This window comes from Maniola jurtina, chromosome 6 (genome assembly GCF_905333055.1).
Source record: "Maniola jurtina chromosome 6, ilManJurt1.1, whole genome shotgun sequence".
Taxonomy (NCBI): domain Eukaryota; kingdom Metazoa; phylum Arthropoda; class Insecta; order Lepidoptera; family Nymphalidae; genus Maniola; species Maniola jurtina.
This window is the reverse complement of record NC_060034.1, coordinates 5,658,070-5,683,580: the sequence shown is the minus strand read 5'-3', so window position 1 is coordinate 5,683,580 and position 25,511 is coordinate 5,658,070. Positions and strand designations below refer to the sequence as shown.

The 25,511-nt window shown below is 35.4% G+C and overlaps 3 protein-coding genes across 7 annotated transcripts; 2 read left to right on the top strand and 1 right to left on the bottom strand.

Annotated features, from left to right (window-relative positions):
• The first annotated feature begins 12 nt into the window (after positions 1 to 12).
• LOC123866244 lies at positions 13 to 3,395 on the top strand. Of its 3 annotated transcripts, none has more exons than XM_045907696.1 (6): positions 13 to 105; positions 1,089 to 1,432; positions 1,708 to 1,856; positions 2,381 to 2,544; positions 2,777 to 3,036; positions 3,255 to 3,395. In XM_045907696.1, the coding sequence occupies exons 2-6, from the start codon at positions 1,090 to 1,092 to the stop codon at positions 3,341 to 3,343; spliced, it is 1,005 nt and encodes a 334-aa protein (XP_045763652.1). In that variant the 5' UTR covers positions 13 to 105; position 1,089; the 3' UTR covers positions 3,344 to 3,395. The 3 variants fall into 3 exon arrangements, with proteins under 3 accessions (XP_045763652.1, XP_045763650.1, XP_045763651.1); XM_045907694.1 differs by lacking the exon at positions 13 to 105 and adding an exon at positions 138 to 259; XM_045907695.1 differs by lacking the exon at positions 13 to 105 and adding an exon at positions 954 to 1,008.
• LOC123866245 (transmembrane protein 41 homolog) lies at positions 3,320 to 6,463 on the bottom strand. 2 transcript variants are annotated; one of them, XM_045907697.1, is made up of 5 exons: positions 6,104 to 6,463; positions 5,586 to 5,718; positions 4,935 to 5,063; positions 4,336 to 4,673; positions 3,320 to 3,672 (listed from the first exon to the last, which is right to left on the bottom strand). In XM_045907697.1, exons 1-5 carry the CDS (start codon positions 6,249 to 6,251, stop codon positions 3,503 to 3,505), a joined length of 918 nt encoding a protein of 305 aa, XP_045763653.1. In that variant the 5' UTR covers positions 6,252 to 6,463; the 3' UTR covers positions 3,320 to 3,502. The 2 variants fall into 2 exon arrangements, with proteins under 2 accessions (XP_045763653.1, XP_045763654.1); XM_045907698.1 differs by having other exon boundaries at positions 6,203 to 6,463.
• A 1,088-nt stretch (positions 6,464 to 7,551) lies between these two features.
• LOC123866247 (tumor necrosis factor receptor superfamily member wengen) lies at positions 7,552 to 24,920 on the top strand. 2 transcript variants are annotated; one of them, XM_045907700.1, is made up of 4 exons: positions 7,552 to 7,891; positions 8,858 to 9,311; positions 13,977 to 14,104; positions 24,749 to 24,920. In XM_045907700.1, exons 1-4 carry the CDS (start codon positions 7,874 to 7,876, stop codon positions 24,770 to 24,772), a joined length of 624 nt encoding a protein of 207 aa, XP_045763656.1. In that variant the 5' UTR covers positions 7,552 to 7,873; the 3' UTR covers positions 24,773 to 24,920. The 2 variants fall into 2 exon arrangements, with proteins under 2 accessions (XP_045763656.1, XP_045763655.1); XM_045907699.1 differs by having other exon boundaries at positions 7,554 to 7,891; positions 13,977 to 14,099.
• Positions 24,921 to 25,511: the final 591 nt, after the last annotated feature.

Sequence of the window (25,511 nt, the reverse complement as noted above, 5' to 3'; positions counted from 1 at the left end):
CAGGCCAATCATTTTCAACACTCGATTTAACTATGGTCGACGAGTAATATCAAAGTAAACGTCTCCGATCGTGCATGACGTCGTATTGACGACTCTATGTATTAGGTAAGTACATAATATTATTTACATCCATCCAGTGTTATCGGAAGACTCGAACTCTTCGTCTTATCTTATCGTGTCATTAATTTGTGGCTATGTTAAGTACCTACCTAGCTAGAGCATTTAATAGAAAAACTAGGAAATGAAACAAAATGCTTACGTAAGTAGGTGCCTATGTACCTATACGTACGATTACGATTGTTATAAATTACTTACCTATTTAAGTTATAGAATGGTAGACGTGTTTCTGATAATGATCGGTTAACGTAGGTAGGTATGTATCTAAGTATGTAGGTATGTAATATTTTTATACCTACCGAGGTACCTACATATTAAGTCGGTATTTGCCTGCTGATTAGGTACACTAGCATTACGTCAATACTAAGTGTGAAACCTAAGTATTCTAGCTTTGTTAAATAAAATTATTCATTCGAAATATTACGAATATTCGCCAATTTTACGTCTCATATAATTCTGCCCTACCATTGAAATAGCCTGGGTTTTGTTGAAAGATTTAGTTGTACCTACCTACATCAAGCAGTACCTCAGTGATATGAAAAAATATTCCCATTACGAGTGCGAACACTGATAACTAAGTTTCCACGGTAGAAATTTTAACCAACGGATCTAGGGACTCAAGCAACCCAAGCGTTTTGACTTCTGAGCAAATGAACTTTTTGTATCCAGTGTATTATTCAATCTGTATTTAATCTATAAAATTAAATATGTCCAAAAACACCAACTCTCATAATCGTAAAATTCTATAAAAAAAATGACCAGTTATTCATCTGTGATGGGTATAAATGGGAGATAATCTATGACCTCTGTCTAATAATTGTCAAACGTGACAGAGGTGACAGCACAAGGTGACATTTTGGTGATAAAGTGGATGACATGACATTGTAAAATGTAAACACATGTTCGAATTAAAAAATAACAATTAACATATTCATGTAAAGAAAAGTAAAAATTAAAATACTTATTTACAGCATGACGAATCAGGAAATATTACAAGAATATTCCAAATCTATCAACAAACTGAAAAAGGAAAGCATCAGTGCAGGAATTAAAGAAGACGAGTTTAAAAAAATGTATTTTAAAAGCTTAGAAGATTTAAAAATCAATACAAATAATGTTTCGAAAAATCGCCACAGGTTTTTTAAGAATATACTGCTAGTGCTTTTGTGCCTTAGTATCCTAATATTAATAACTTATAACTTCAAAACTATATATGGATGTATGGTCTGTAAGATGCAGGATTATATCTATCCTGGCTTGAGGATGTTGAGGAAATTTACAATTCCATTCATTTCATTATTCCCTGCTTTAACTGGTAAGTATCTATTTAAAATTGTAATCCTCCTGAATCTCCTGAAAACTTCACAGAATGTATTTTCTTCTATTAATTTGTTAATTTTTATTGCTGCTATAACATGAAAAATTTCAAAACGACCACCACGAAAATTAAAAAAAAGTGTTATTTCTTGTACAATGGTACAGAACCCTTTATATGTGAGTCCTGCTCGCATTTGACGAATTTTTTGACAATTTAATTGCAAGGCTGATTTAACTGATATATCGGTACCTTACTCACTTTACTATTTTCAGAATTATACCAAGAAACATGTTTGATACAAAACCCATACTTCACAGTGGTTGACATGGACTGCTGGCCGTGCAGCACTGTAAACAATGTTGGAGAGGTGTTCAACCCACAGCCAGTTCACAAGCAACAGACTGCTCCATTTATCTACAAGGTATTCATGCTGCTCAAGTGATTCACCAAAGAACTCAATCTCCGGACTAGCATGCTGAAGTGGCAGTGGGCTGGTCACATTTCTTGGTGAACTGACAGGGGAGCTGTGAAATTCTCAAGTGGAAGACAGTGTACCTGCAAACAGAAGATCTATAATTTGGGTTTAATTTAGGGATAGTGTACAACAGAAGTTGTCCCTAGGGTGCCTATCAACTTCCAACAGACCAATCATATTATTATGGATAAATCACAATATAATTTTTTCCCATCAATAAATCCGGCATACGAAGATGCATCTTAGGCTGCATCGCCACTTGCCAGCAAGTCTGATTAAAGCCTACTGCTAGTCTATAAATTTAAAAACAAACTGATTACTCTGCTAAACGCAGATGTGTGGCCCTTGAAGAGAACTCTTAAGTTGGAGTAATTAACTCAAGAGTCAAGACATTTAATAATATTAAGATGTTGCTTAATAAATTTGAAATTAAATAGCCTATTGCTATATTACACATTAATTCTTTTCAGACTGATCAAAACGAAATAAACTTGAATAAATTGAAAAAATTATATCTTAGACATAAGAACTTGTTTGACAAGGAAAGCCCTAAAATGTTAATAAACAACCAGTATTATTGGACACCACAAGACGTTTTTGGTTCTGATTTATTAAAGGAAAATCTTTACTTGTGGTAAGTCACATTTTATGATTATCCTAGACAGTATATAAACTTAGTAAACAAATTAAGTAATTCTTTTCTTCATTGGCACATTTTTTTCTAAGCAATATTTTTGCATTGTAGATAATAAATTATGCGTGATTTTCTAGCTTTGTCCCTAGTCTTAGTCTAAAACAGATTTTAAAATTGATTTCTGGGATGCAAGCTTGCACCATTACTTATTGTATTATATTTTTCTATTCAGGAAATTCAATAACTATAATGCAGCAAGAATATTACGGCAAGTCATCCCCAGGCCTAAAGTTGTACCAAAATTTGGTCAAAGTACAGAGAGGTTCATAATAATTGACTCCAACCATGACAAATTTCATATACCAGATACAGAGTGCAATTATTCTTTTCTGCTTGCACTGAGTGGTTCAAGAATTATTGATTTAAAACCAGCTGAAGAATGCAAACATCAATGTAAATCTTTTAGGATGGAATTAAAACAATCATATTTATGTAAGTTTTACATTATCATTGATGTAAATAATATATAAATCCTTAACTATTGATAATAATCTTAAATAGGTAAGTCCTGTAATTTAAATTAAAGTAGCATCTTTGCATTCCAAGCAATATCACAGTATTGTGATTTTTTTAGTAATAATTGTAATAGTAATTAAGGGATTAATTATTAATACTTAACCACATAATTCAGTATCAATTTTTCTTTTCAGTGTGGTATAATTGGTGGTACTGGAGGCCTGTGGTCCAACCTTCAATAGGAAATGAAACTTTCATAGCACATGTAGGCTCATATTGTTAAAAAAAATAGATTCTAATGTATTCAATCAATTATTAAAAAGACTTTCATGGAATGTACAAAACTTTTATTACATACCATTACTTTTATTTTATTATTACTTACTAATTAATACCCAATTATATTTTCTAAAATAAATTAACTAGAAATAAATAAGTGAATTCATTCAAACTTCTCTCTTAGCCTCTGTTTAAGTAATACAGGGACTAGTGAGATCAGAGCAAAGAGGGTCAGCATGGTAACTGAGGTCCAAGACCAGGCATCACTGGTTGACGTTAGCGTATGTAGAGTTTGACCAGCCTGAATAGCTACGAACGATGGTGGTGCCACTCCTGAAACCAAAAATAAAAGAAAATTATATTACATGATTATAACTCAACCCACTACTTTTTTATCAATTAACACAAATTACTACTTATTTAACCAATTTTTTCAAGTGTAAAACTATTTAATTCATCATCATTATCCATCTTTATTTATCAATCCAACAATTAAACAGTCAAAAAGTGTACAATGGTAGGTACCTATTTTGAACAAATGATTTGACTTCGACTAATTCAGTATTCGAGACTAGCTGATCTCAATCTCAAGTCTGTCAAGTCAAGTCTCTCTGAATCCCAAGTCAAAAATCAAAATCCATTCTTAGTGGAGGTCTAGGAGGAGGGCATTATAGAGAAACCCTACTCTGATAATCTCAAGTTGCTATAGCTAATGGTATAAGCCGTATTTTTTATTTATCCTTTAAAATTTACATATTTATTTTAAATAAATTATAAAGGATAGTATTATAAGGATTCATATTGTTTTATGTACCACAGCTTGCTGTAAAAATGTATAAACCCAATGCAACTCAAACTAAAAACCTTTTAGTAAACCATACAGCTGCAAATTATAAAACAACTTCTGTACATGGACCTAAAATAACTAAAGAGCTAGTTAAATCTAGCAGCTAAATCTGTGACTACTTTTGTATTTACTCAGTAGCCAGTACTCACCAATGAATGTCCCCAAGGCGAATGGTATTAATGGCACTCCAATAACTGGTGCAGACATATTAATAAACCAATTTGGCAAAAATGGTGTCACTCTCAAAAATATTATATAATTGAGCAAGTTGTTTTTATGTTTGGTAACAGCTTTGGACCATTGTGCGGCTCTCTCAGGGAAGAATCTTCTGACTAATTTCTTCCCCAGTAGATTCGATAAAAAGAAACATAAACTTGCACCAACAGCGGAACAACAGCAAACTAAAATTAACGCTAAATAGAATGGGAACAAAAATCCTGACAGTATACTCAGGAATATTGATCCGGGTATTGCAAATGTTTGCAAACTGACATAATAGTTAAGGAACATAAGAGATAATACAAGAATATCGTAAAGGTTTCCTTGTTCGAAGTTGTGACAAGTTATTATGATAAAAACAAAAACTCAATTAATGAAACAAAATGTTGGAAAAGTTAAGCTTACTAGCTGTCCTATAAATTATACATTTTGTGGGCAATCGTGAAACTGACTGCACTTTATACTTACTATCATAATAATAACTATGAATCAATGACATACTCACAAACTGCAGAATGAAAAAGGATACAATATATAAACTAGAAATACTCCCAATAACACTTCATAGAAATACTTGTCCTTGTAGCGATCTAAAACAAGACCTAACTGTTTAGCATCCTCCAGATCCCAGGGTAGTTTTATATGTTGTTTCTCATGCCTAAAATTGAACTGTGATTAGAATACATCAGTAATTGTGAACTTCTATGTTACAGTAGATTCCTGTCGTAATTGGTCATGTTTAGCTTAGTGGAAGGTCTTAACCCCAGCTATTTGCAACCTTACTGGTGTATTGAATCCCAGTAATAGTGCATCCCTGCATGATGGAACAGTATGGGTGCACTGAAATCCTATACTACTTTCAACTAGTAAGATTGTGCACTTTTCATCAGTAACTGCAGGAACTGCACTTGATAAGTTTAATAATGCAGTGTGCATGAAGTTGTCTGGTCTTTACTGCAAACTATGCTGCTAGTCCAAGATGGCTGTACAGAAATGTGTACAAGTTATAATGTAAATAAAAGAGAAACCTAGTGTGCACACATGTTGCAGCCTGCAATATAACTCTTGGGCAAAATATAGTGTTACATGCAAATCACCGGGTCAAAAATTTAAAATAAGCTCAGTCTAAAAATTCTGCTTTGCTAATATATTAAACAAACTTATGACTCAATAAACTTACTCTTCTAGTTTTGGAAATTGTTTGTATAAAAGTCCCAATGCTATCAATGATGTTATAAAAATTATAGCTACAAGAATAAGTGATTTGGAAGTTGATAATCCTGTTTTTGAGACATCTGTAGTAGCTGAAATGTCTGAAAATAAAACTACAAATAAAATTATTCTGTTGCAAACAAAACTCTCAAGATCTAGCAGTGTAAAGAGGTCACTTTAAAGCACATAAAAGTTAGGTCTAATTTACACTAAATAACAGACTATAGAGTGTTAAGTGAATAATTTACTGCACAGATTTTGTGTATCACAACTTCACGAATTAAGTATTGGTGCAATTGCAATTTAATTAAACACTGTAGGTACTTAAAGCATTTCATTTTGTGTGAACTAGCCAAATAATACATGACTATAAACAAATGAAAAAAAATTAGGTATAACAAAGGAAAAATCAAAGGTACAATACAACTTAAAAAAAATAGGTAAGTAGTCAATCAAGGAAAATGGAATAAAAATGGAAGTAGGTACTTAGGATGGGATAATACAGTCCAATGCAATCAGTTCTGAGGTTACGATTTCTTGGTCTTATGTTAGACGTGGATGAAACAGAGCAATCTTGAATATCACCTTGAACTTGAGGCGCACGGGATTCACTTCTGCGATTTATTGTGCTCATTTTTTGCAATCTGAATATTACAGAGACAAAAGTGTAATAAACTGGCACTGGCTTTCAATTAATATTATAATGTTAAGACTTCGATCAGACTTTTCAGTCAGTAAGTTTTAATTAAAAGTTCTAAAAATTAAATTAATTTTGAATTTATAAAAATGTTTTGAAATGACTGCAAGAAAATGACTTTTCACGTCACGCAATAGACAACAGAAACACAAACAAACAGAAAAAGAAAAACACACAATAAACAACGAAGAAAAAACCATAGTCAAAAGTCATAATAAACCATAGACAAACCTACCCTTAACTCTATGGAAAAAACAGAGAATTATTTTTCCAACTGCCTTTATCTACGGCTTTGGGTTCGAATAGAGAAACAAATTACTGAAAAATAACCTATTCACTATTTAGATTCTTCTAGACTATAAAACTTGATGTTCTCTGTAGAGTCTAGAGAGAACATCAAGTTTTTTAGTTGGATTAACACATAGGCTACTTAAATCCCAGAAAATCAATATGTACTCACGAGATTTTTAAAAACCTATATCCACTGGAATGAAGTCGCGGGCATCAACTAGTAGGTTCTACTAGTTGATGAAGGTAGGTAGTACTTACAACTTGATGATCACTTGCTTGAACGGTTAAGGAAACCTTCATACCTGAGAGTTCACCAATTAGAATTTCTCAAAGGTATGAAAGTCTGCTAATCTACATTTAGCTAGTGGAGTGGACTATGGCCTAAAACCAAAAACCCTTCTCATTCAGAGAGGAGATCCTCTCAGTAGTGGGCGAGCTATAGATTGATTGATGATGATGATGTGATTTAAATTGCACACCATTGTATAAAACTTGACTCTCTCTATTCTATTTGGAAGCCCGATAGGTACAGTGTCTTTAATAGAAGGCTATAGGGTCCACAATGGGTCCACATCTCTCTAATCCACAACTCTCTAAACGCGAAATATGGTGTGTCTTACATTAAACTACGGCGTACCTGTCTATTTACTAAAAATATACCACAAAAAATTACAGTGTACCTAGGTAGTTAGTGTATTTTGGTAAATAGATAGACGATAGATTAATGATACTTACCTAGCAGAGCATCTACGGTTACTATGGAGAGTTTACTGTACTAGGTATATCTTAGTTACTGTGTAGGTATGGTGTAGGTACATGGAGACACTGCTGGAAGTTGTATGATTGTAGCAACAGAAGGCCTGAGGCTACAAATCGGTCGTACTCAGCTGTACTCACTAGGCTCACTAGATGCAATTATTCTACACCACTTCTACACATATAAAACATACAGTTGGGTGCGCGCGCGCTGCCGCGCTTGTTCGCCGTTCGTGATCATGATTCGTGACTCGTGAGTCGATCTACAGACGCAATATATAGTGATCGTGTTTGAAGCGTCGCGGCGACCCTTGCGTCTTTAATAAGTAAAAAGTAAATATCAGAATGCCTTACAAGTATTAATGAGGTAAAGTTTTCATAAAATTAACTGGATTAATATTTATGCACAAACGTATGCCAATGGAAAGATGTGACGTGCCAGTGAAAGTCGGATTTTGTGTTTCAATTAAGAGATGAGGACCTGTACGGGACCATAGCAATAGCAGATCTACATGGTTTTCAGCATTAAGGTAAGTAAATAAAAGTTTAAATATAAATACCTAATTGAAACTTGCCCTTAAGTAATTTGAAGTATGGTCAGCATATTACTTAAAAATATTTTTTATAAAGTTTTACGTAAAAAATGATAATAATAATAATTTATATTACATATATTTATGTAGTGGGCATAGCTAAGTAGGCACAGTATGCAAAAATATGACAATACAATTAATAATACAATCTATGTTTCTTTCAAATACACAAATATATAGGTACACTTTGTTATTTAATAGGTATGCTTTTTGTAATTAACTGTAATTTTACATTAAAATTCACGTCTCACAAGAAGTTCTTCTTAAACAAGTCTCGCTATTCTTAGAATCTGCAAATGTAGGACTGAATTCCAAGACCTAGACTAACGTAGTGGAATTTAAATTTAATGGTCAATACATGTTCTTACTTCTTATTTGTACTTCGAAGAATTCCAGATAAATCAACATCTTTAGTCAGTAGCTGCTGTTGTAATTTAAAAAAAACATAGGTATGGTTAGCAAAGAAAATTGATTTTATTAATACGATATTCAAGATATTTAGGCTGTAAATAATATAAATAAAGAATCTTCAATTCCTCCAAAGCTCAATGGCGCACAATGCAAAAATCGCACATAGCGCCAGTAGCTACGAACCTTCCAACATTTCTGCAGACTTCTACTAACATATTACATAAATAATATTCAATAGGCATGCGAAGAAATTTTATAAATAGGTCAATTTTATTCATAAAAGATTTTACTTAGTAGAGAAGATTTTTTAACCAAATACATGTTGAACGGTAGGAACCTACACAGCTTTTCGAACTATCTACTTTCAAACAGCCGTTTGATACGCATTTGAAGACATAATTTTACTGAAATCATGGATGTATAAATACTCATTGAAATGTAAATATTGATGTAGATATATCAGAATCGCCTAAAAACCTTCTATTTGTTCAGGTAATGCGAGGAGAGGTAGCAAAGTGGTGTTTGGTGATCGCTACCCTGGCGCTCGGGCCCGCAGCGGGTGAGGGCGCGTGTGAGCGGGGGCGCACTTGGTGGCACCGCCAGCGAGGCGCCTGCGTGCCCTGCACTCGCTGCGATCCGCACCGCTTCGTGGTCAAGTTCCCCTGCGAACTGCACCGCGACACTATCTGCCAGCCTCTCCGAGAGGTCCGCATCTGGCCCTTCAACACTGAAAGAGACAATGATACCAGTGAACCGGCCAGTGATTACGAGTATTACGAGTACTCGGATTATAGTGGTGAAGTGAAAGATGAACTCGAATGGGATGTACAGACCTCGACACTGACTGTTGCTGTGAGTGGGTGTGTAGTGTTCTTTGTGGTAGTGCTAACGTTGACGCTATACCACGCGAAGCAATGGAGGACGTTGAAATTAGCGTTAAAGTCAGGTAAGCTTGTCTGTCTTACCAATAATATAATTAGCATGTTGTCTAATAGCAATTGTCGGATTTATGAAGTGAAGCTTCTCACCGAACGTTTTAGATGGCGAATGAGGACCTAAATCGTTAAGTGAAATGAGCCAACGCAGCGATAAAATGAAACTTGGCTATATGAGTGAGTGAAACAGGGTACAAGATGTATACAATCAAGTCATGGAATAACATTATAAAAATAGAAACATCTCCATTTTTTAGTCCTCAGTAAATATACATAATATGTATGTATATACTTTCGGTACCTACCTTCAACTGGCATCATTATAACATGCACTGATAAACAAGAGATGACAGTTGGCTTTGGTCCACGATAATCTATCCTACATGAAGATAAATCATATCAACATATTGCTGCTGTCGTCAAGTCAAATACACTTTACAAATATTATACATATTTATGAAAAAAACTCATTAAAAAAAACTTAAGCTCATATCAAAGAAAGTAATGATGTCTTCTTCGGAGATCATATACTATTTTTTAGATACGCTCAAAGTTTTCATAAATTAAATATTTATGATGAATAAAATTTTCTAACATTCAGGAATGGAGAGATATTTATTGAAAGTAATATTTTCACAGAAAATCTGTAGGCGTTATGTTTTTCAGTAAGAATGATCAACTGCGCATTATGTAGACTACAATTATTATTGTTCAATGTATAATCGCAAAATAATATCTACAAGAGCAAGCATATTAAGCTATAAAGTACAAACAGAATAACGGTTATTAATAACGTACATAATATGAGACAGTAGAATTATAACTTACATTACCTACCCATCTATCTTGATTTTTTGTTTTTCGAAAATGTACAAACAAAAACCATTCAAACAAGATGTAGATACAGTATTAGCACAAGCATTAGTTTCAATAACAGTTTATTTATTCAGGACGCTGATGTACGAGCGACCTCCATGCTAACTGCGGACAAGGCTTACCTACCTACTATACTATACTTGAACATAATATGTATTAACATGTAGTCAACTCTAACGAAACTGACGACGCTTTTTGAATATCAAGAGATACAACGATTAACATCTACCTCAACGTTGGATCTAATCGTATAAAAATTCTAATCCCTTATTTAACGTAGCCAAGGACATTTTTTATCTGAGTGTAAAATATGCGATTTTGCTACATTGAGACAATACAGATGATACAAATGATCGCAAGAAAGCCTTAAGAAGAAATGAATACTTCTACCATAGAAAAAAGTATGCTCGGTCTGCGCTTGTATGAATTCAAATAATAATAAATAATTATTAGTTTAGCTGTCCTCGAAAATATGGCCTCAAAAAAAAAGGATCCCAGAATGAGTTTAATGCCCCAAGAAATAAACGTGTCTGTGCTACTTTTAACAGGTCAAAAGGTACTTAAAGGTACTTAGGTAAAGGTTACTTTTAACAGGTCAGGTAAAAGGTCAGGTTCTGCCAACTCTAAATTTGTGCGAAATGGCCGCATTTTCATGTCTCAGCTTACTAGCGCGAGGAGCAGGGCTGTAACTAAGTTCTACCATCAAGGGTACAGCCAAGAGGAAATAGACTTCTAACTTCTAAGGTGATATGTGTTTCCGAACCTGCAAAAAGTACTCCCAATATTTCAAACATTTAAGAGATCACATATAAAATTTTGGGGAGGAGGCCCAATACTCGATTGTTTTCCAGAAGGCACAAAATTCTGTATAAGTATAGCAATTATTAATCTGTTAACAAGAAACAAAATCTCTAGCAAAGCTAAACTGATGTATCAGTGTAGTGTATTCTCTAAAAATATTTTTTGCAGTAAGTAAATCGGTAATTCGGTAAACACCTTGTTTCCATAAACAAGTTTTCAAGATTGTTGAATTATTGTATGTTTGTCCCAGCCGCCCACTGAAAGTGCCATGAATCAGTACGACTCCGTATAGACTAGCCCACACAAAGTCACTGTTGCCAACTGCTAGCTTTCCCAGTTGCTAGACATTTTTCAAAATGTTGCTAGATTGCCAGTTTTTTTTACCCCAAAAAGTTGCTAGATAGTGCTAAATGTTAAAACTTAGGCAAAGAGTATTTAAACACTACGTTAACGAACTTGGTAGGTATTATGGTAAGTGACAATAAAATGACAATTTCTAACAATCATTTTTATTTTCCTTAATTCTAACATTGTAAAAGTTAAAAATGTCTAAAGTATCGGTGTACGTCATTGAATAAAAAAAATGTGGTTAAAGAATTTATTCTCAAAAGAATTTATAATAAGAAATTAATAAAATAAAAGATAAAAATAATTTAAAAACTAATTAATTAAATAGGAAGATTTCGATGGCTGGGGTTCCGGGTCTTTCGCTGGTTTTGAATATTTTTCCGAGTACCCATTTTATGCAGAACATCTTTAGGCAAAACACAGTTATAGCAACATTTACCACTTTTCCTGAGGAAGTCTCTACTGCGGAGGAATGAGTTCAGAGTTAACAAACTTATTCGGTTTCTTTGCTTATTTTTCACTAAATTCATTTGAGAGAATACTCTCTACCTCTGCATTTGAATTGAATGAGGCAGTGGAAGTTGCTAGAAAAAGTAGCTAAAAAGTTTAGCTACAAGTTTCATTAAATTGTGGCTGTCTGTCACCAAATAATAGCTAGATCTAGCTATAAAGTTGCTAAGTTGGCATCACTGCACAAAGTTCGCTGTTCGAGTGTGCTTTCACATCACATCGTAAATCTAGCTTCGGTGTGGCTTCGTAGAGTAGAGACGCCCAGCAACACAGGCGCGACTCCGCGTAAACAATACGAGTTTGTTTGAACATGTGCGGTACTAATTTTGACCTGCGTGGCCGGCTTGGGAACAATAGCTAACGGTGTTTTTTGTTTGCGTTGCTTACCAAAACCAGAGTACAGTAGCATTATACAGCCTCAATGCCCCATTTGGTTTTCAGCTTTTGTTTCAACTTTCAATGGTTGATATTCAATAAAATAATGAGTTCTTGTTTTGAGTTTTCGTATTGTTTACAAAAATTATGTGTTATATATACTTAATTATTCTTTTGCTGACCGTATCTACTTACTAATCACCAAAATAATGGTGCGCTTACATGGGCAACTTTTTAGTCAATTGTTGCTAGGCAACACGTATAGAATCACTGGACTGGAGCAATCTGGAGCAATTATTTTGCGTAGCAGTGCTGAAATTTTCAGGGATTATACTGGGTAGGTATTGCAGTAAATTGCTTCACGTGGTCGTGACGTCATAAATGCCTAAATTGCCTGGAATTGAAAAATTTCAATTGCCCGCGTAAGTGTACCTGCGAGGGAAACAATTGCGTTATTCTTAGGAGGCGATGGATAAATTAATATTCAGGCTGTATAATCACTGATGTTTAAAGGGGCTATAAGAATATTTAAACATTCTTATACACGCGATAAACTTTCACTTGACACCTTTTTGTCAGCGCGGTGTCCCTTCTTTACATAGTCACGTAAGGTATAGGTACAGTAGGTATTCAGTATTCACCAAATAATAGAAATCCTTCAGAACATTTTTCAATAATAGAAATCCTCCAGAACATTTTTAACCCCCGACCCAAAAAGAGGGGTGTTATAAGTTTGACGTGTGTATCTGTGTATCTGTCTCTCTGTGTAGCTCCTAAACTAATGAACCGATTTTAACTTAGTTTTTTTTGTTTGAAAGGTGACTTGATCAAACGTGTTCTTAGCTATAGTCCAAGAAAATCGGTTCAGCTGTTGAAAGTTATCAGCTCTTTTCTAGTTACTGTAACCTTCACTTATCATGGGTGTTATAAATTTTTAATTTACACTTGTTCAAAATCAATTTAGGTTCAACAAGTGAATTCCAAAGCGTTTGTAGACATTGAAGCGTGAGTACTGAGTTGCATTACCAGATAACAGTAATTTTCCTGCCATAATATTAGGGGCTCTGTCAAGGAATCAGGCAAAATATATAATACATATAAGTTTTTAAGTCAGATTTTTTTTTAAATACAAAGATATAATTGAAATTATGTCTTTATTAAAAAGTAGTATGTTATATTTAATGTTATTATTTTTTTGAAAATAAATAAATATTTGCTAATACGAATCACAGTTCGCAAGTAACGCTCGTCACCGCACCGATTATAGGCGTGCACGCGAGACGCTTCTTAAATATTTTTTTATTACAATAGATAAAATGTATCAAGAATTTTTGTAAGAAATAATAATTTTAGATCTGGTCACCTTATTTGTGAATGATGCAAGTGTGAGCGAATGTTATTGCTGCCGTCCTTTTTCTCAAATCGACTTACTCCAAAAAGAGATTGAGTTACGTCTTTCTAAATTCCCATGCTTTTGGCGATAACTCATAAAATACTTGTAGGGTTTAACCACTTTTTAGCTAAATGAAAGCAGGGAGCCTATCGGCTAAAAATATATCAATCATTAAAGGACAGCATCAATGTCAAAACATGGTTTTTGGCCAATCCCATTGGCTAAATACCATGTTTTGACATTGATGCTGTCCTTTAATGATTGATACATTTTTAGCCGATCGCCCTGCAGACTTGCTATTGAACTATCAATATAGCTTGTGTTGCATAGTTTTATATTTCAGACTTGACAGGTATTTCCTTGTTTCACGCAGATGTACAAGATTTATCAGCGAAGCTGAAACTGATGGAAGCGGGAGCAGAAACGCCGACTGAGCCGGTACCCACCGAACATCACATCTACTGCAACATACACGTAGGCAAAGATGCTTTATTAGGTAAGGTATGAACATTTTACCTAGTTTATTACTTTTTCAAAATTAGCTTTTTGTATCATGCGCATGTTTATGTTTTTATCTTTTGAATGTGTAAGGCCTTGCGATCGTGTACTGTGCATGCTATAAAATAACTAGAGTTCTTCCACACGAGAAATGGGGCCTTTAGGTAGGAGATATTCATGCGCGATAAAAGTAATAGGTAATGCGGTGCAGTATGGCGAGAGATAGTTTTTAAGGATTTTTTGTGTCTATAAATAAAAAATAAAATAAAAAGATATTGTTCGTCTCCAGAATCTTAACTATGTTCAAATTATTTCTGTGCCTCTCATTAGCTCCTTAATAATTATATTATGTAAGTAGATGAACAGAAACACCTTCTTATTTATAAGTTATTTACTCTCCCTGAAATGGATGTTAACGTACCTACCTAAAGTTCAAAGTTAATTATAAATATTCATCGCTGCCCGCAACAATGACCTTAGTAACAAAGTTAGTCTTTAATTCTAAAAATAAGCAGACGCGTAAACTTATGACGTTGTTCGTCCACCGAAGAAGAAAATAAGTTCCCAAAAAGGAGTAAGTACCTTAAGGCTCTGACACACATAACGCGCGATGGAAAAGTGCCAACGCAGGTGAAGGAATTTGTAAATAAATGTAAGTAGTGAGGGACTGGTTCACTAAGGTTGAGATCCATAGAGAGAGTTAAAACGACAAAAACCTGTCCTGTTCTATAAATGGATTTTATTGCCTGAAAAACGTTCCAAGACAAAATTAAGGTAAGATGATTACGATTTAGATTTATTTTGTTGGTTGTGAACACAGCATTCATTCAGCCATTTCTGGCATACGACCTGGATGAAGGTAAGTACATAAATTGGAACCACTGTAACATTTTTGAGGAAATATCTGATCAAAGTCAAAATACTAATAGTAATAGAGATCTCAGCCTGAGAAACGTAGAAGCCAAGCTGTTACATTTGCGCTATACGTGTGACATATTTCAAACAGGTCTTTGTGTTAGGAACAAAAGTACTCATATCACGTATGTTCGGTGTGACGTCCTGTCAGTATTTCCTTCTTCATGTTATGTGTGTACAAAGCCTTAAAAGAAGTTTACAGCATCGTACCGAGCTCGTAACTCGTTAGCTGGCACGCGGGCTGGCGGGATTGCGCGCAGGTTAAAGGCAAGGATTACTGGCGGCATGCCAGTAATTGAATCCAGTTAAACGTCTAAAATAAAGACGCGTGGGTGCTCACGTTCATTCGGTTTACTTTTAATCTGGGGTCACATTGACTCCAGAAAAAAAAAATTCTACATGGTGTTACCTTAACTGTTTCACAAAAACCATATTTGCTCGGATATCTATGTCAACAAATGTTATAAGTCTCCACGGTCTTACCCCACACTTCTCGGAACTATCTAGCACTAAATAAAAATATCGAAGCTATCAAAAATCACATTAAAGGCAGTTGAAACTTGAAACCCTCTCGGTTGTAAGGATCATTTTATTCCAATTTATTAGAACTGACCACGCGACGTCCATCATCTAGCAATTCAATTCGTTAAGCATATGTAATAAAGTAATTGAGTACGTATTAACGATATCTAATGGGTCACTTACCCACGAAACAAAACACTAACTTGAAACAAAGCTTGTTCGGTTTCATTTTCATAATATAAATTCGCTCTGCCTACCTAAAAAAACCTTACAAAATTTTATTCAGTAAGTAACATTATTATGATAGAGAATATAATATGAATTTTTTTCTGCTGACTCTACTTGCATTAATTTTCTTAAGGTATGGTTTCAATAAAAAATCTGTATAGACCGTATCTGACTTCTTTTTAGACATTTTTTATTTATGTACATGTGATGCAATAAGCTCTCACTAGTCGAGTCATATTCCTCGTTGTGACCTCTTCCATTACTTAATGGTATGGGGTTTTCTAGAGAAGATACGTAAGAGTAGGTACCAAAGTAACCGACATAACTCAGAGGGTTGCGACTTGCGAAGCTGAAGTGATATCGGTATTTTTTGGGATTAAAACTAAAGATTTTTCTTATGGTACCGTAGGCCCGTTTTAGGTTTACACTTAAATAGTGGCGTAGTTGAATTACGGAGCGACCGAAAGATGTAGAAAAAAGCTATAGGTACTTACCTACTTAATATTTTTTCAATTTTGGTGTGTTGCTAATAGAAGAGCTCGTGAACTGTAGACTCTACGCATAAAAGGCTCGTGAGTTGATCGTTTAATAGTCTATACCAGTCAATCAAAATCAGAACAAACAAATTCTATACATTCAAAGCGTACTTAGCTTACCTACCTAGGTATCCATGCAAAGCTGGCCTCCAAATTATATTGTCTTAGGCTGTCGCCTAATTATTTATTAGTCTATAGTAGGTAGATATGGACCCGGCCCTGAATAACAGAAATCAAACGCACAGTATTGAGTCGAGAAGCGACGCACGTGCGTTCATTTAGTCGTCATTTGTAATGCAAGCTTGTCTGCCGGGCGCAGCGCACCGCTCTGCTTCCGGCCCGAGGGTTTCACTCCGCGCCGCCGGGAAGCCTCTCACTTCCTGCTTCGATTTTTGACAATAATAATTAACGATAAATAAACAGTGATCGGGAATTTATTGGGTCAATAACCCTGCACTCTAATTCTGAGAAATGACGGCTTCTTAGAGGTTTCTCCAACACAAAAGTTGGCTGTTAAAAAATCTATCAAAGACATTGCTTTCACGTTATGAAGGGTACTAACTACTAATACCTAGGCAGTTAGGTACCTACTACCTAATCTGCACCTAGGATTACACTACGACCGCCACGCTTCGCTGCTATAAACCTCTCAATTCCTGCTTCGATTTTTAGGGTTCCGTACCTCAAAAGGAAAAAATGAACCCATATAGAATCAAAAAGCTGTGAAGAGAAATATTGGCCAGGTGCTTTAGAAGTTAGAACAGTGTGAAAAAAACCGACCACGTGCGAGTCAGATTCGCGTGCCGAGGGTTTCGTACTCGGGTATTTTTTCGACATTTTGCACGATAAATTAAAATCTATTAACTATGCATAAAAATAAATAAAAATCTTTTTCAGAATGTACAGGTAAAGACCCTTTTATAATATTATGATACCCCACTTGGTATAGTTATCTTACTTTCAAAATTGAAAATAGTTACTAAGTAATTGTTTGTCCATGAACAACACACTTTTTTTTTGTCATGTAACCACAAATTCACAGTTTTCGGATTTTTTCCTTTACTTGTGCTGTAAGACCTACCTAACTGCCAGATTTCATGATTCTAGATCAACGGGTAGTAGTACCTACCCTATAGGTTTTCTTGACAGACACTAGGTAATGAGACCATCGGATCCAAAACTGATTTTTGTTTTTTTCGCTGTATTTCAATGCTAGGCCAGCTTATTTGTATAGAATAGATTATCTAATACATAAAGCGATGCATGCAAATAATGCAATCAACATTACTCCGAAGTCCTTATTTATTCATCGTGGTGCCTCTGTCGTGGGATAAACCATCAGACTGACCTCCGAGTAATTTTCTGCCCACAATTCGGCTAATATAATGGTGCAGTGGTGCGGCGGACATACATATTTTGTATAAATTAATAATTGATTGTAGTTATGTAATTTTCTATTTTAAATATTTAATGAAATAATAGGTTCGTATCCATTAGCCTCATAGATATGTATTAGCCTTAATTTGGAATTGATAGATGTTTAACTATAGATAATATATGTATATATTAATTTTATTTAGGTATGATACTTAACTAATAGGGATGATGACTACGTGACTACTAGTCAAATCAGTGACTTTTTATCAAATGTCAAAACGCTCGCTTAGTAAAGGAGCTTCAAGTATGAAATTTACCAGATGTGACGTTATAGACATCCTTTGACATAATTGGACGTACTTTTTTAGTTAAATCGATAATTTAAAATAGTTAGCAAACTTAAAACTAACATTGGACATGGAATTTACGAATTTTTGAAGTCCCTCTATTTAATATTCCTAATAAATAATTTATTTTAGACATAGGCATCATCCCAGTTGTCCTTTCATGGGGCTGTAGTGTTGTGTTGTGTTACGAGCATAATAATCGGTAGGTATTATTAGAAGCTCGATTTTTTGAAAACTTTGGATACTATGTAATATGGTCAATGATCATAGTGGAAACAATTGCTTAATGTTTACGAATAACAAGTGTGTTTGAAGGATAGTAAATAAAACAACTTCAGTCACGTCACGTTAAATCGTGACTACTTGTAGACATCGCTTGTGTTGTTCGGTGTGCCCCACGATTATTTAGTACTTATTATTAGGTACTTATATTTACTTCTTAGATTCTGTTTTAAGGCATTTACTCAGTACTTCTCTTTTTCTCTCCAAATGAATATGGTTTGCCTGACATGCAACTACTATATGCCTCATACGTCTTGTATACCTGCTATGTTTATTTGTCTGATAGTTCAAACAGTAACAAACGTTGGCAACCAGCGAACCATCCATAGAGATAGTGTAATCATTGGTCCACGGAACCATCAAAATATAAAAATTACCTACATAAAATGTAAACATGCGTCCACTAAAGATCTTAAAAATTCTTGAAGCGTCAAGAGTTTAAATAATATCCAAAGTTTTTGCTTAGCCGCGGGGAGGCTGTTATCATCAAAGTGTGCACCCATCCGAATCCGATGCAAAAAACCGCCAGAAAAAACCAAGATACCTAAATATGTAGATTTTGTGAAGTGGAGAATTTCAAGGATTTAAAGAGAATGTGACTGACTTAGACTAATCTGAGCTTTTGCCTATTGCTTTGGAGCTTTTATCCATAAAATGATTCCACAAATCTGTGATACGTTTGTGTAGATACTACTTAAAATATCATTTTATTTTATTCTAATTTCTTTTGTGAAAAATCTGCTTGGTTACAAAGACAGAGAAGTGAGAACTATTCATCAATCAGCAAAAAAACAACAAAAATCAACGACTGTGAATCAAAGTTAAGTGTGCAGTCGCTCACAAGCGAATGCAAAAAGACGAGCAAACTAAACAAAAAAAATTGCAGAGTCAGAAATACTCTGTTTGAAGTAGAGTCTAAAGATATTTTGTTAAACGCTGCTGTATTGTTGAGATGTCTTGACAGCATGTATTATTATGGAAATAGGTTAGTAAAAATAGAAAGTATTCGAGTTCCCGGCAGCTTTAATTAGTAGGATACGTAAAAAATTCTTCAGCTTATAAATATGAACGGATGTAGAGGTAAAACCGTGCGTCACGAGCGGCCCCATTTCTCTCGCCAGGAAATGGTCCAAAAGCTTCCATTCAAGATGTTTGTGCAGTCAATAATAGACTTCAACCAATCTAAACTGTTTATTGACGATCTATCATACACGCCAGAAACTGACGTACCTACGTACGGAACAAGTAGCCACGCACATAATAATATAAGCTTCCACTTTACGATAATAGCTGTTTGTAGGCACCGGCTATAGGTACCTACTGTTGCGAAGGAATATTCCTAATTTTTTGCAGTTTTTGCTAGATTTGTTTGTGAACATTTTCGTTATAATACTGTAACGAAGCCGTGATTTTTGAGCGCCATTTCACGCTTTGGACCAACAGGAATCAGAATGTCCAACTTTTTAGAAGTTTTATTTAGAGCGATAGGTAAGTTTTTTCTTCTAAGTAGACGACCCAAATAAGTCCCAGGTTTGAAATTTTCTATCAAGAAGAACTAGCAATAAACTCTATTTACTATTTCCAATCTTAGTTTGCACCTGCTATGCACTTTAATAAATGCACTAGAATCTAGATTATACCCACAACTTCGTTACACGTATTTAAAAATCCTGTGGAAATTCATTTCTCTGTACAAAGCTTAGCTGTCGATGGATGTCGATCCATTGCTCTGCTGCGGCATGATTGAAGGACATACTGTACCTAAGTACCTAACAATAAAACACATTTTCGCATTTATAATATTAGTAGTGATTCTGCATATAATTAAACTTTAAAGACGAAAATAATCACAGGCAGGTACCACATCCCTGAGAAATCAAACCTGACCAATATCAGGGCCGTGTTTAGAATCTCTAAAGCGTACCTACCTGTACCTTTATTATGTGAATTTCCTTTCCTTTCCGGGCCACGGAAGTCGACACACGAATGCGTTATGGACATCTTCTTAACATGCAAAACGTTGGTTGGCGAGTAGTCGGCAAATCGGTTATTTCAATTCATATTTAACGATCGCATTGAAAATTTCCATGTACCTATCTACCTATATAATTTTATTAATTAAGTAGGCTTAAAATAGCAAGCCATTTTTTTCTGTTTGTAGTTATCACACGCAAGAATTGTAGAATATTAGATTTCAGCCGTCAATAATAGTCTTTATATTACTTATTAGCGGTTTCGCACGGGTGCAATGCAGATTATCGCAAATTAACACAAAAGAATACTAAACTATACGTTTTAAACCATTCTCTTGAATCACTCTATCTATTGGTGAAAATCGTCCATTTTCAAATCCATTGGGTAGTTTAAAAGGCAACGGGAAGCGATTTTTATGCGTACCTAACTACTATGTAGAGATTTGTCAAAACGAGTGATCCTAATTTATCTTATTTTACCGAAATATGAAGAAGATATTGATACCTACATATTATTATTTTGATAACATGCAACGGACGTGCTGTAGTAAAATGCATTATAGAGCAATAAAATGGACTGTATCGTGGAGGTCTACGACAACATCGCTGGGTGCAGCCACTATAACAAAACTACGAGTATAGTGTGCATAAAAATATAAACTCATTAATTCACTAGACACGTACCATTGTATCGCACTCATCTGTGGGTAGGTGTTCAAAGCACGGCTAGTGAAAGAAACGCATTAAAATTGTTACCCGTTTTATAGAGGAAAGCTTTTACAACGTGCAGCAGATTTTGACAAACTTTACCAAAAAGAACTCTGCTCATTGAATATTCTTCAAATGATAAATTTGAAAATCATCATTATTAGGAAATGCAGCATGGAAGCCATCACCTCTGCATAGAAGATAAAAATATTACTATTAATAAGTTGTATTTTTGTTGATTTCGTCTCAGTAAAATCTTATTTCCGAACCGACGACGCAGACGGTACAATCACTGAGTGTAAACAGACTGTATAATTGAAATCAAAATTACTTGTACTAAAGATTAATACCCAAACCTAAACGACCGTCTCTCCGTCACTCGCGCCATACAAGCGTAGTTTGGTTTTCATTTGAATATCAACCAATCAAACTCGATGGAATTTTGTAGATGGGTACGTTCTGGAAACTAATTGCTAGTATTAAAGTTATATGGGTTTAAAGATTTATAAGTACCTATAGTCAAAACCGTTTGTAACAACATCATTTATAATGATATTTTGGTTATAATGACCAAAATATAAATCCCGGCTATTTGTAAAGATTTAACGTTTGTTATTACAACTAGCGGATTAAGCTACCTATTGGTCGTGGTCCCTTCAATGTTGTTATAACAGATTTTGACTATAACTTGGAAACTGAATATTTTAACGAAAATCTTGAAAATCACAGACATGTATCGGTTTCTAGAGTATCTCAAAATTTTATTGAGTTTGATTGGTTAGTACATATTCATATGAGAACCAAACTACGTTTGTATGGAGCGAGTGGCGGAGAAACCTCAGTCTGTAGTATGAAGACGTGATGAATGGGCCTTAAGAGTCAATCAAAACAAGAGAAATGGCAGACGTACAGACTTGAGTACGGCCCTTATCGTGCTTTAAATATCTCGTCGCACTCAGACTGAACGGCAAATGATTTATTATGTTTGTGCAGCTCGTCCCGCCATCCATAAACCCGCCAATCGTTGCAAATCACTCATTCATTGTATGGCCGTATCTATCTATAGGCAGGTGTATCGTCGTTTAACGGTTTACAAGTTTAAAAAATCCATTAAAAGTATGCGCCTAGCAAAAGCATATTAATTAATCAAAGATTATGTAAGTAAACTCGTTGTAAGTTGACTCGTTCCAGCAATGCGCGGGGCTGCAATTGAAAAGAGCAGCCGCCGAGTTTCTTGCTGGTTCTTCTAGATAGGAACGGCATTCCGAACCAGTGGTAAATTATTTTGACGATTGAAAAGCACTTGTAAAAGTTTACTTGAATAAAAATCTATTCTATTCTATTCTAAAAGCTAGGGAAAGAATTCCTAACATTATATATGTTATGTAACTACGTACCTACCTTTACCACAGATTAAAAGTTAGTTAGGTAGGTACCTACCTACTTCTAAGATTTAAATTGTTCGTCTCGCACACCAGACGGTAGAAGTTTAGCGAGCGTTTGAAGGTTAAATCAAATTAAAACAGTGAGACTGGAGTTTAGATAGCAAACTTCCTGGAAACACGACTGAAATAGGCGGTTCTCGCACGTTCCCATACTCTTGCCAATATCAAATCTGTTTATAAACACAGCCGTTTTATAAACTAACGCACCGATATAAATAGAAACTTCAAATAATTAATTCCTGTAATCTCTTTTTACTGTAGGAAGGAACTTATGCATGGTACGCGTCAGGTCGAGATGGCAATCGCTGTGGGGACGCCCCGCACACCCGCACAGCCCCCGCGCTAACCCGGTGCGGCATAGCGCGGCGTGACGTGCGGAGTGTCCCCTCGCCTCATACCCCGATTGCCATCTGGACCTGTGGCGTACCTACTATACCTACGAATATCTGCTGTCATCTGTTTCAAATATTATAATAACTTACCTATAAATATTCAGAAAAACTTCAAAAATGAACAACCCGCATATCAAGGTTCTTTAGGATAATTTATCGGACCATATACCTACTTAATTTTAGAAATATTAGGATTAGGTACCTACCTAATACCAAAGACATTTAATAAGTAATTTAATATAATAAGTACCTAACATTTATTTCCGTTATGGCTTCACTGTGAATCGGCATATTATGATGATAATGACACCTGTACTTTGCATTCAGCAAATCAACTAACCACACGGCAGATGCAACATTCTCGGTGTGTTAGGTATTGGTAGTACTTAGGTATATATTTATCTAAAAAAACTAAGAATTCCCGCGGAAATTTTGAAAACGAGTGAACTCATTTTTAACCCCCGACCCAAAAAGAGGGGTGTTATAAGTTTGACGTGTGTATCTGTGTCTCTGTGTATCTGTGTATCTGTTTGTGGCATCGTAGCTCCTAAACTAATGAACCGATTTTAATTTAGATTTTTTTGTTTGAAAGGTGGCTTGATCGAGAGTGTTCTTAGCTATAAACCAAGAAAATCGGTTCAGCCGTTTGAAAATTATCAGCTCTTTTCTTGTTACTGTAACCTTCACTTGTCGGGGGTGTTATAAATTTTTAATTTACACTTGTGGCTAGCGTGAATGTGCGGAACGATACGATTGCCGCTGGCCAAACAATTCACGATATCACGAGTCATTTGCTAAAATTTGGAGCCGAACCATAAACATTACACTAATCACACTAATATTATATAAAGGCGAAAGTTTGTGTAGGTATAAGTACGAGTATATGTATGTGTGTTAGTTGTTACTCTTTCACGTAAAACCTGACGGATTTGGCTGAAATTTAGAATGGAGATAGATTACACCAAGGATTAACGCATAGGCTACTTTTTATCCTGGAAAATCAAAGAGTTCTAACGGGATTTTTGTAAACCTACATCCACGCGAACGAAGTCGCGGGCATCAGCTAGTCATTACCAATGCAACGGCGTAAAATGCGAATAGACCGGCAGCTGCGAGCCGTTTAGGATTCCACGCGTGCGCGAGCACGCCGTAAATTCAAATGCGGTCGCAACAAATCACAATTAGCATAAGCTCGTTTTGAAAAGGCTTCTTTTTATTGCGGTTGGCAAGTTATGCAAGATCAGTTGCATCTCACGTTCCGGCAGTGCCTATTGAGTAAGTGAAGGTAAATAATCAGGTACGTAGGCCGTATAGTTGCCTCAAGTTCAACCGCCTTCCTGTTGATTCCGATATCGTAGTAATCATACACATAATATACCTACATATTTGTCGTAGCGAAATGGCATTGGCTACTTATTGCCACCGACTCCAAAAAATGTCATTATAGAATTACATAACCTCTTGTACCTATACGTCGGAGCGAAATGGCCATAATATCCCTTAGGGAAATGGCTAACACCCAGAAGATAGATAGATAGATAGATAGAACACTTTATTGCACACAAAAACACACGTATAGGATCACAACACAGAAAGAAGAAAACAGAAAAAACAGTTGTGTGCAAAGGTGGCCTTATTGCTTGGAGCAATCTCTACCAGGCAACCTTTAACCGGGAGATGTTAAGACGACAACTCAATTAGACCATTTCACTAAACAAATCTAGTGATATCATTTATCTATGTATTTTAAAATTATTATGAGGTTTCTTAGATAGCTTTTGGAATAGGACTACGTTTACAAAATAATGACCGTTATTTTTAGCAACTAGCATGACTATGGAACCTTGCCTTATACCCGTTTTAACTCGCTATTGATCAGTTAGTTATTTTAGATAAGTGAAATGTTTGTTTCATTGTTCCAGGTCCAACTGCTGGGAAGGGATTAGGCAACGTGTACACAACTCATGAGTCATGATAAATAAATTATTGATTTACCAACCACCTTAAACGACGCAAGTACAAATAATGAGGAACCTCGCACATCACCTAGGAAGGAATTGAATTATTTTTGCAATTAAAATATATAAATCAAGACTGGGTAGTTTCATTTATAGCCATCCAGGGGAATGCTTTGCTTTTTAAAATCAAGTGCGACGGACTCGCACACGAAGTTCCTTGCCATAGCGGCCATTTTGAAATTTGTAGGTATAGTGCGCGACAGGCTGAGATGGCCACCGGGTAAGGACTCCCCGCATAGCCCCCGCGCTTACCTGCTGCGGGTGTGCAGGGCGTCCTTCCGCATCATACCGCGATTGCCATCTGAACCTGTGCGTACTATACACATTTTGTGAAAATTTCAACTCTACCTATTATGGTTTACGAGATACAGCTCGCTGGCAGACAGCAGACGGTTAAGTAATAGGGTCCCGTTGGCATCCTAAAAAGGTTACGGAACCCTAAAAAGTAACTAGGTATTTCCTAATGAACTAATTAGGTACTCAACGAGCTAATCTCTTAATGACCCTTAATCAGGTAATCTTGTGAATGACATAAATTTAGTTTTTGCTCCGATTTTCTTTTCTCTTCAAAGGATGTGATTGTCTCGTATTTACCGGACAGCCAGGATAATTGCCGGGTTGCAGTTTTTGTGGTCTCACCGTGAAGCGCATGATCTCCAAATAGACA